This window comes from Mastomys coucha, unplaced genomic scaffold (genome assembly GCF_008632895.1).
Source record: "Mastomys coucha isolate ucsf_1 unplaced genomic scaffold, UCSF_Mcou_1 pScaffold22, whole genome shotgun sequence".
Lineage (NCBI taxonomy): Eukaryota > Metazoa > Chordata > Mammalia > Rodentia > Muridae > Mastomys > Mastomys coucha.
In genome coordinates, this window is record NW_022196905.1 from 144181184 (window position 1) to 144193219 (window position 12036).

Consider the following 12036-nt stretch of genomic DNA (forward strand, 5'->3'; position numbering starts at 1 on the left):
GAAAAGGAAGACAACCCTCAATTTAAAGGAAAAACAATATCATCCTATGGTAACTTTACTGAAGGCTTTTGGAAGCACGCAGCTCATCATTCTAACATTGCAAAAACGAACTTTGTCACTTTCTGGTTGCTTCAGTCTTTGCTCTCATAAGAAGTTGCTTTATCATAGGAATCAGACCAGTTTCTCCATTTGACAGAAAGGCATTTTCACTGGGATTGTACTTTTTATCATGATTTTAATGGCTGCTTGGTGATTCATTAGCCCTTGCTTTCTATCTCAAGATTTTAACAGTATTTGCTTCTTAGTTCACATTAACATTCAAATATAATTATTTCTGTATTATATAAATATTAATATCATTAGTTTATACATGTTTTTGCTCTTATATTATCATTCATGAATATATTTGCTTATGTGTATACATTACACATTTTAAAAGGGGATGAAAATTTGTAACATAATTCAGAAGCAATAGTAGAGAGGCCCTGGATTATTGATTTTGTTCTATCTTAGATAACTTAATTCAGCCTTTAGGCTGGCTTCTGAGCATGTCACATTGTTTGTCTGACCTAACTATTGATTTAAAAATTTGTATATAAAAATTGAAACAAATACCACATAGAAGAAGGAAATGAGGGTAATTTGATATCTAGCAGAAGCAATTTATATTAAAATCCATATGTATATGTATGGGAATAATTGTATATATACTGGAATAGTGGTGTGGAATTGAAATTATTTTGGGACCATGTATCTCAAGTGTAGCGTCTGTTGGTGGTGTCGTGGTGAGTGTAGCTGCCCTCATAGCATCTCAGATGTTTAGGAATTCACTCTTAAGCTCCTTGTTAGCAGCCACCATGGATTCGTTTTCCAGCTAATACACAGTAGGAGACACAATAATGCTTATTAGGAGGAAAAAGGCTCAAGCGTATCAGATGTGAAATTCTGACTTTTGGTACTCCCAACAACTTGAAATATAGCAAATAGCAGTGGAATTCCAAGCTAATGTGCACAGCCTTGAGATCATTGTGCTTTGTCTGTATTTGTTGTGTATTTCTGTAGCTACGGTGCTTTATTTTAAGGCTCCTTTGGTTCCTTCTGTGTTTATCAATCAGTAGACCTTTCAGGAAGCCATTCCTATTGTCTGAGTAATTAAGGATGATATTTCTAGGATCTAGGCTTAGGGAGTTGTTTCTATGGTGCAAAACACCCTTACAGATATTTTTGTGTACTTTAAACAAAAATTTGGCACACAAGATAGATGGAATATTGTTCAGACAACAGGGTTTCACAGAACACGTTTTGCTTACAGGTATGTACAAGTTTTGTTTGTGCCCCTGAGTTATTCCTGATAAGCAACTCCAGAGTCTTCCCACCCTGGTTACATTTGCAAATCTCCAATTAATTCCTCACATTGGCCATGAGCATTTGTGGGGGTGGGGGTGGGGGGAGTTGGTTGAGTTCTACTGAGAAACTTCAGTGCAGTGGCCTCAGGGTAACCTGGGTAACAGCAGTGCTAACAAGAGTGCCATGGATGGATAGCTCCTTGACTTTCAGACGACAGTGCCAAGGACAGCAAATCAGATGACAGTGCCTTTTTGCATTTTTTTGGAGGGTTTTTTAGTCTTACTTTTCCCCTTTGGTCATTATGTTTTCAGGATCTCCCCAGAGTCCTCCTTCTCCATCAGCTGGCGAAGCAGGAAGGTGCTTGGACCATCCTTCCCTTGTTACCGCAGTAGGTACCTTTAACTCAACTGTGTCAATCATTGGCATTTGGGCCTCCACACTCTTGTACTTCTTAGGAAGGTTTTTCAAATTATTAGGAGGCTGTATATTTCCTGAGATGGTAAATGGATTAAACTTGAGTTTTATATTTTGTGATTACTGTAGGAACTAGATTTTTTTCATGACTAGTTCTTAATTATAATTAGTTTTTTCTTACTTTCTTTTAAAAGATGATTTATTTTAGTTTATGGGTATGAATATTTGCCTGCTTGTGTGTATGTGCACTACTTGCATGCAGTACCCACAGAGGCCAGAAGAGAGCGTTGGATCCCCTGCAACTGGAGTTACAGATGGGCGTGGGTGCTGGGAACCGAAACTATATCCTCTGCAAAAGCAGTCAGTCCTTTAACCACTGAGCCTTCTCTCCATCCCTAAAGTTTTTATTTTTTATTTTTTATTTTTAGGTGTATTTCTTTCTTAAATGACAACATGTTTCAAACTTATGTTTGAAATTGTTCTTCTAAACTGTTGCTATATGTAGATTGAATTATGAGAGCTCTCACCATCTAGAGACTGGTGGTCCCTGTTTTTTTTCTCAGGTGAAGCTGATACACAAAGTGAGAATATATGGAGTATGCACAGCAGACACCTTGCCTTCTGCTGACCATCCACCATTTCCTAGATACTGGCTTAAACCTTCCTGCAAACTCCTCTCCTGCCTTATATAGAATATGTACCATGAACACGTGTGCTGTAACCCATTTCTTCCCATCAGCTTTTCTATAACGTATAGCAAGAATTCAGCATGGATTTTCTTCTGTGAAGAAGAGACAAGAATACAAGTCCCCAGACTCCTAGAAACGCTCAGACAATATGACCCATCTAAGGTGTGTATGACTTCAAAACCTTGCTTTGACTTAGGGGACAATAATTCAGGGAAAACGTAATTTTGACTAAGAGATATTTGAAATAGCAGCTTGATTTTTGGAAAGCGGTGTGATAAAATTCCCTGAGGCTTACAGCTTACAGAGAACACAAACCATTCTCTGTGAAAAAGTGTATTTATTTGTGTTGACAACATAAGGAAGTGAAAACCATAGCAAAGGCAATAACAGCAGCAGCAGCAGCAGCAGCAGCAGCGACAGCAGCAGCAGCAGCAGCAGCAGCAGCGACAGCAGCAGCAGCAGCAGCAGCGACAGCAGCAGCAGCAGCAGCAGCAGCACCTTTGTAGAATCAGAGACCAATTTTCTACAGGAATAAAATTAAAATGACTGTTTTTCCTCATCAGAAAAGGGCACATATATAACACACACACAAGTACTTTTATTTACTTATGCTTTTATTTTATCTTACGTGTGGGGATGTTTTGCATGCTTGTATGTATGTAACTCATTTCTGTGGCATACAGGTCATGTGTGCTGGTGCAGAAATAAGAACTGGCCAACACTTGTCAATAGACTGCTTTTGTAAGAGGGCATGGTCCACCAGTGTAATAAAACCCACTGCTTTTGATGGGTGTTAAGTGTTGGAAGCATCCATTGTGGCTTCTTTCCGTTGATTTCTGAGAAGCCACGGATGTAACTGGATGGTAAGTCCATTAGGTAGGAGAAGGCATACAAACGCCGATCCTCCTGTCCTCCCAGACGGTGCCAGCCACAGCTATGGAGCATGTTGCTGCGTTTTGTGTAAACTATTGGTGAGGCTTTTACGTCTCTTTCTGACTGGTGGGAGACCCCTAAATCTTCTTTTTCTTTCCAATGTTGGGGTTGGGGCTTCACTTGGAGACGATTGCTTCATTACCCATGGTTCTAATTCTGCAGGGGAGATGGTGACTCACGGAGACTCTTTAATGAAATTGGGCTGATAAATGGAGAAGTTCAAAGGGAGTTCATGAGAAGCAAGTTCAGATTGGAGGCAAAAGGAGACGTTTGCCTTCCCTTTCTGAACTCTGCTGCATGGAGAAAATAAAATCTAAGATGTTTTATTTCTTTTGAAAGTAGCATGACGGAATATAGATTACATAATGTTGAGGTCAGTTCAAACCAGTGGAACTTTTTTTTCCCTCTACTGTTTGAAATCTTAGGAGGAAAAGAAGGTCAATGCTGACACAAAGAAGCCACACTGAAATAATAACTGTGCCATGCGTTGGGAACTGACTGGGCATTTTGATTCTGATACTGTCCTCCTCACTGTCTTCCAGGCTTCTGTGCCAATGCAAACTTAGGTCCTTATTCAATGTTTTAAATGTATAAGTTTAATAGTTATTAAAGTAATTGATCTCGGTCCAAATGCCTTCTTAGCTGGTTTCTGTAAATCTCCTTGTTTGAGCTTTTCCACCCCATAGTATGCCTTTAACATCTGTATAGCTGATAAGGCATATTAACTTTGATTTATTTTTAATAGCAATGGGGCAAGGTGGTGGTTGCAAGTAGTCCTTGTAGAATGTCATTGGTTGATTTTCCAGTTATACCTTTCTTATTGTTGTTCTTTCCACAGAGTTACTAAGAAAGCCATTAGTTATGAAGGAAGATGTATGATCTTTCTACAGAGTCTCCATTGAGTCCTTCCTTAAAATAGTTTATGACCTCAATAAAAATATTAATAGGTAGTCCTATGTGCTTTATAATAGCTGGACACTGTAATTAGGAGATAAAATAAGATACGTTTTGCGTCAAGCAGTGTTGGCACGGAAGGTTCAGGTGGTAAAAGCCCTGTGAGAAGGGATGGAGAGGTTGGAAGCATGGGCCTTCCTGGTCTGGAATCAGCTCTTCTGGTCCTTACTTCCGTTGTTGTTTCCTGAGCTTTCCTGGCGCAGCTGTGTGTGTTTTTCTTATGCTTGGTTTTTCTTGGTGGCTGTGGAGGTTTGAGCCAGGCTGTCCTGTTGTGGCTGGCTGAGGATGTTTTTCATTGCACTTTGAACACAGATAACATTCCTCTAGTACGAGAAGCCCAATCTGGTCCATTTGCCTCTTTTCCTATCAGGTTCCCTGCACTTACTGTGTGCCAGACACGTGGTACTTACTAATCATTGATGATTTTAGTTCCTCCACTCTGGGGACTTAGGCATACCAAATGCATTTACTGTTCTTCCTCAGATTCTGTTTGTTTGTTTGCTTTGCTTTTATTTTCCACCATGAGCTTCTTGATTGTTTATCTTAAGAGGTTTCTCTCTCTTTCCAGGGCAGGCTCCGCCCACCTCCAACCCCTGGTCGATTGCTGCACCTCCTTTAGTTCCTATCCCCTCTCAATTGTACAAGTTGATCCCTGATCGTTGTAGGCTCTTGCTAAATATGGAGCGAATGAATGAATGAATGAATGAATGAGTGGAAAATATAACTCTGGAAGGAACTTCTCAAAGATTTATTTTAAACCTCTGTGGTTAGAGCTGGAGAGATAGCTAAGGGGTTGAGAGCGCTGGCTGCTCTTACAAAGGGTCCATGCTTGAACCCCAGCATCCACATGGTGGCTTACAGGCATCTATAACTCCAACTTCAGGAGATCTGATGCTCTCTTCTGGCCACTGCATGCATGTGGTGCATTAGACAGACAACCAGGCAAAAACTTCATCCACATAAAATATAAATAAGTAAGTCTTTATAAGAAACTCTATGGTTTCCTTCACCTTAATATTCTTTTTTTTTAAAAAAGATTTTATTTATTTTATGTTTATAAGTACACCGTAGCTGTCTTCAGACATACCAGAAGAGGGCATCGGATCCCTTTACAGATGGTTGTGAGTCACCATGTGGTTGCTGGGAATTGAATTCAGGACCTCTGGAAAAGCAGCCAGTACTGTTAACCTCTGAGCCATCTCTCCAGCTCGCCTTAAAATTATTATTTTTTTTTAAGATTTTTTATTTATTTTATGTATATGAATACACACTGTAGCTGTACAGGTAGTTGTGAGCCTTCATCTGGTTGTTGGGAATTGGCTTTTAGGATGTCTGCTCGCTCTGGTCAGTCCCACTCTCGCTCCGGTAAACCCTGCTCACTCAGTCCCTGCTCTCTCTGGCCCAAAGATTTATTTATTATTTTATCTAAGTACTCTACAGCTGTTTTCAGACACACCAGAAGAGGGCGTCAGATCTCATTAGGGTGGTTGTGAGCCACCATGTGGTTGCTGGGATTTGAACTCAGGACCTTTGGAAGAGCAGAAGGTGTTCTTACCCCCTGAGCCATCTCACCAGCCTCCACCTTAATGTTCTTATGTGGAGTATTCTATAAAAATACCACTCAGGCTGGAGAAAGGGGTAAAGGCACCTGTAGCCAAACTTGACTGTCTAAGTTTGAATGCTAGGACCCACAATTGTCATCTGGTTACACATACATGCTGCACACACACATACATACACACACACACACACACACACTCTCTAATAACACAATTTAAAATTAAGAACAATTATATTTATGGCACACATTTGCACATACAAATGTAGGCAATAAGAGGGTTTTTGAAAATTAAAAAAAAATCATATTTATGGTATAATGATAGCTAGTATTTTGTTCACACCAATGATCTGATCTTGAATTACTTCTTAACTATAAAGATTGTGATAGATTGCTTATCATACTCATGTTAATTATATTTTCATTTGGATTCTACAGAAATATAATTCATGTTTAACTTTGTCTCCCAAGATATTTAGTCGACTAATTCTGTTGCTACAACTTGGCTTTTGGCCTTACAATTAAGTGGCTTTTCAAGAATTCCATTTTATCTCTTTATTAAACAGGAATGGTTTTTAGGAAAAGCACTGTATGACGAAGAGTCGACGATCATCCACCATTACGCCTTCTCCGAGAACCCGACAGTCTTTAAATATCCCGACTTCGCTGCTGGCTGGGCCCTGAGCATCCCGCTTGTGAACAAGTAAGGATTCAGTAGATGCTTTGGGGAGTGTGTTGTGTGTGTTATCTCGCTGAGTTTGGAGACTGATGGCTCATAGGTTCTCTGATGCGGCTTCAGCCAGAGGTGGTCTGAAGGAGTAGAAAAAAGGGACAGAGAGCCAGACAGGAGTCCTTGCCTCAGCACAGTCCCTTACAAGCCCTGCAGACAGATCTTTCCCATCTTTCTACTTCCTAGGAGTTTCTGGCAAAATAAAGTGACTAATAAATCATGAGACTAAGGGAGGGGACCCAAGGGCCAGAGAACGTGGAGGAATCATGTGACTTGCGGGGATTGGAGAGGATGCTAATTAAGGAAATGAATATGCAGATACAGCTTGGGCCTGGCTCAGGCTGCCTCCTGAAGACCTCTGGGCAATGTGTCTGTCCTGTATGCAGTTGCAGCAGGGGCCCTGCACAGCTGTAAGGAGAGCGAAGGTAACCTAGTTCAGCTGAGGAGAAATATGGCGTCTTCAGGTTTTTGTTAGCTGGCCTTAATTGTGCACCCTTTTTTTCTTCGGAAGACGGAATGCCGGAAAACACCTGCGGCCTTTTTATCATCTGGGGTGGGCCGGGGTAGAGGGGCACATGCCTTGTGAATTCCCAGCTGTCCTAAACACCTGCATGACTCCGTTAGTGTGGCAGTTTTGTACACTGTAACTATGCTCTGTCTCATATTGATGACATAGCTGCCCCAGGTTACCCAGCCTGCACAATTTTAGCTTAAATTGGAGTTTGTTAGCCACTATCCTTTATGGTAAAGAACAGACAACACTGAGAGCAGACATTATTTGGCACCATGTTTCTCTGTCTTTTGGGGAATTTTCGGGGAAATTGTAGGAACTTTTCGAACTTCACACAAGATAGGCTTTTGGCCCTAATTCCACTGGTTACCACTAGAGCTTTTAAATTAAATTTAGTTTAGTTTCGTGATGCACAACACTATACACTTTAGTGGGTACCAGAGTGTTTCAGTACATGTAGAGGCTGTGTACTATTTCAGTCAGGGTATACAGAGGGGAGATGGCTTGGAGGTTAAGAACACTGGCTGCTCTTACGGAGGATCCAGGTTTGATTTCCAGCACCCACGTGAAGGTTCACAACCATCTCTTAACTCCAGTTCCAGAGGATCCAGTGTCATCTTCTGGCCTCTGTGGGCCCTCACTACAGGGACACAGTGGGCTCACATCTATGCACACAAACGCTTGCACACTTAAAGTACAAATAAATGTATAAATCAGGGAATGCCCATTTGTCGTCTTAAACATGATTATCATTTATGGTAAGAGCATCCAAACTCCTTTCTTCTAAGCGTTTTGAAATTATTACAGTACATAATTATTGGTTTTTATATGTAAAGTTTATTTTTATTTTGGTGTTTAAAATTTAAAATAAAACACCCAGGTTCAGTTTCTTCTCCCTCTTGTCCTCCTAGCTGCCCCTCTCCCCCAGTCCCTTTCCTCCATTTCTCTTCAGGTCTCCATGGCTATCAACCAGGCGTGGAATATCAAGTTGTAGTAAGACTAGGCACCTCCTCTCCTACTAAGGCTACGCAAGGTAGCCCCCTAGAGGGAGAGGGACCCAAAGTGAGGCAACAGAGTCACATCTGCTCCAACTGTTAAGAGTCCCACAAGAGCCGGGAGGTGGTGGCGCACGCCTTTAATCCCAGCACTTGGGAGGCAGAGGCAGGTGAATTTCTGAGTTTGAGGCCAGCCTGGTCTACAGAGTGAGTTCCAGGACAGCCAGAGCTATACAGAGAAACCCTGTCTCAAAAAACCAAAAAAAAAAAAAAAAAAAAAGAGTCCCACAAGAGGGGCTGGAGAAATGGCTCAGCAGTTAGGAGCACTGACTGCTCTTCCAGAGTTCCTGAGTTTAATTCCCAGCAACCACATGGTGGCTCACAACCATCTGTAATGGGATCTGATGCCCTCTTCTGGTGTGGCTGAGGACAGCTACAGTGCACTCACAGACATAAAATAAACAAAATCTTTTAAGAAAAAAATTAAATGACTAGCACACACTGCAAATTTACAGTTTTTAGGTGAAACTAATATAACTAAATCTCCTTTAATTATCAGATGTCTGTCCTCAGAGCCTCGTGTCTCTTTAAAACATGCAGGCTTTTTGCTATTTTGACTCTAAAATTATATGTGCTAATTTTACACTATTTTCTGTAAGTTTGATAACCTGGTGAGATGTTTTACAGTGGTATCCCCACTCAGGAACCCCACTCGACCTGGTTCTTGTCTCTCTTGCCACTTGGTCAGATGTTTTGCCTCATTCTAACTTGGAATTTTGTCCTTTAACTTACTGCATATTTGTTCTGGTATATCTGAAGAGAGGGACAAATGTATTCACATACATGAAATAAATAAATAAATAAATAAATAAATAAATAAATGAATGGAGTCCCACAAGAAGATCAAGCTACACAACTGGAACATATGTGTGAAGGGCCTAGGTCAGTCCCATGCATGCTACTTGGCTGGTGGTTCAGTCTCTGTGACCCTCTGTGGGCCCCAGTTAGTAGGTTTTGGGTCTATTGTTATTGTTTTTAGTGGTGTCCTTGACCCCTCTGGCCCTTACAATCCTTCCTCCCCCTCTTCCCTAGGATTCCCAAAACTTTACCTAATGTCTGGCTGTGGGTTTCTGCATCTGTTTCTATCAGTTGCTGGGTGAAGCCTCTCTGATGACAGTTGCGCCAGACACCAACCATTAGGAATCATTTCATTGACTTCTTTTTTTCTGTTTGTGTTTTGTTCTATCCTGGGTCTCTGGGATTTCCAGCATCTGGCTCCTGGCTCTCTGGGCTCTCTTTCATGGCATGGATCTCAATTATTATGCTTTTTTAAGCATAATATATACTGTTGCTGTCTTCAGACACACCAGAAGAGGGCATCAGATCCCATTACAGATGGTTGTGAGCCACCATATGGTTGCTGGGAATTGAACTCAGGACCTCTGGAAGAGCAGTCAGTGGTCTTAACCCCTGAGCCATCTCTCCAGCCCCCAATTATTATGTTTTAAAAAAGATTTTGCATGTATATATTATGTGCATGTGAGTATGTGCTTGTGTGTGTGCACATGTGTGCCTGTGGGTATTTGGAACCCACTGAACTCATCTGCCGAAGAGGGAAGCAGGTGGGTGCAGCTTCCATAGCTTGATCTTGATCTTGTCAGCTCAGCTTAGTCGTGCTTCCTGCTGGGATAGGAGAGAACCGAGGGTTTCCTTATAGTAGGTAGCTGGCTGTGTCAGTGTCTTGGTCTGGCCTGCTATAACAAAATACAACAAGCAAGGAAGGTGTACTGGCTGGTTTTGTGTGCCAACTTGACACAAGCTGGAGTTATCACCGAGAAAGGAGCTTCAGGTGAGGAAATGCCTCCATGAGACCCAGCTGTGGGGCATTTTCTCAATTAGTGATCAAGGGAGGAGGGCCTATTGTGGGTGATGCCATTCCTGGACTGGTAGTCTTGGGTTCTGTAAGAGAACAGGCTGAGCAAGCCATGGGAAGCAAGCTAGTAAGTAACATCTCTCCATGGCCTCTGCGTCAGCTCCTGCTTCCTGACCTGCTTGAGTTCCAGTCCTGACTTCCTTTGGTGATGAACAGCAATGTGGAGGTGTAAGCTGAATAAACCCTTTCCTCCCCAACTTGCTTCTTGGTTGTGATGTTTTGTGTAAGAATAGAAACCCTGACTAAGACAGAAGGTGTATGCCTGAGAGTTTGGAGGCTGGGAAATGTCAAGATGAAGGAATGTGCAGTCTCAGTAGCTGATGCAGGCCACCCTCTTACTAATACTTCTTCTCTGTGACCTCTGAGGAGTGCACAGCTCCCCGCAGAATTCTTTTGTCAAGTTACAAACCCCTATATGTTGAACACTACCCTCCCCTCCTCCTAAGAGGCGTTGTATATAGTCAACATGGAGCTGTTAGGGCCATAAATAGTCATCAGACGCTGCAGTGAACTATATCTGATGGACTTAGAGCCATGGAGTTCAGAAGGCTGAACTGTGGTACTGGAAAGATAGCGCCAGGTGACCAGTGACATCTGCTCCTTACCACACTGAGTAGCAACCACCAAAGAGAGCTTTAGTCAGGAACTGTGGCCTTTCCCCTCTCTCCCTCCTTCCCTCCCCACTTCCTTCCCTCCCACTTTTTTTTCTCCTGTAAAAACAGCCAAGTTTATTTTATTTACTTACTTATTTTAAATGTGGACTCTGCCATAGTAACGAATTCAAAATCTGGTCTTTTAGACTATATTTTGTCTCTCTCCCCATGTAGACAAGGAATTAAAAAATAAATAAATAAAATAAACCCCTTCTAGTATAGCAAATATGTGGCAAGATTTGTTAAACAATTATTATTAAATCTATCTCTCTCACATTCATGCACACGGGCATACACACACACACACACACACACACACACACACACACAGAGAGAGAGAGAGAGAGAGAGAGAGAGAAAGAGAGAGAGAGAGAGAAAGAAAGAGAGAGAGAGAGAGAGTGAGTTGTGGTGATCGCTCACAGAAAGCAGTCAATAGTTAGAAAGCAACCTTGAAGAGAACAGCTATTCACCATAAAGGTTGGAAGCAGCATGTGAATAGGTTGATAACATCTGTTTATGATTTTGAATGCTGTTCTGGGTCAGTAAATTCTTTCCTTGTAAACTCTGGTAAAAATTTGATTAAGGAGCTGGAGATACAGCTCATCGATTAAGAGCACTGGCCTCTCTTCCAGAGGACCCTGGTTTGGTTCCCAGCACCCACCAGGCATTTCATAACCATGTGTGACTCCAGGCCTGAGGGATTCAGCGCCCTCTTCTGGCCTCCATGGGCAGTGCATGCAAGTGGCTCACAGGCATACATGCAGGCAAAGTGTCCATATATATCAAATAAATAAGAATTTTAAAAATTGGTTAAGACATGATGTTCTCCATTCCTTCTCTTACACAGTGTTGAGTAAGTGTAGAATAAGCCCTTTGTTAGAGACAGGCAGGAGGCACAGGAGGAGGGGTAGGGGATTCTTTTAGGTTTGCTCTTGGTCTAACTATGCCAAAAGGAAGACTCCTTTTCCTTTGACATGGTATCATCACACTTGAGGATGGTGGCAGTGTTTGTTCTGTTGGGCTAGGGAAGAGCACTTTTCTAGGGAAGGTCCCTAGGCTTAGTCTTGAAAGCAAAGGCTTGCTCTGGGAGAGCTGGGTAGAGAGGACTGGAGGGGGGTGGGGCGGGGTTCGTGCATGCGTGCGTGTGCTTGCGTATGTATGTGAGTGCGCACGCGCGCGTGTGTATGTGTGTGTGTGTGTGTGTGTGTGTGTGTGTGTGTGTGCTTTACAGAGAGCACGTGGGGCTTAAGACTCTAGATGCTGGTTAAATGCAGAATTTCCCAGGAGTGTGCGGCTTTATTCTGGGTGAGAAAAGAACC

The 12036-nt window shown here is 42.1% G+C and overlaps 1 protein-coding gene across 1 annotated transcript in view; it reads left to right on the forward strand.

Moving 5' to 3' along the window:
* Positions 1-12036, forward strand: part of B3glct (beta 3-glucosyltransferase) — an 86101-nt gene that overhangs the window by 47080 nt on the left and 26985 nt on the right. The window contains exons 5-7 of the mRNA XM_031338818.1: positions 1659-1735; positions 2501-2612; positions 6462-6598. Coding sequence (XP_031194678.1) covers positions 1659-1735; positions 2501-2612; positions 6462-6598 — 326 coding nt within the window. The remainder of the gene's footprint in view (positions 1-1658; positions 1736-2500; positions 2613-6461; positions 6599-12036) is intronic.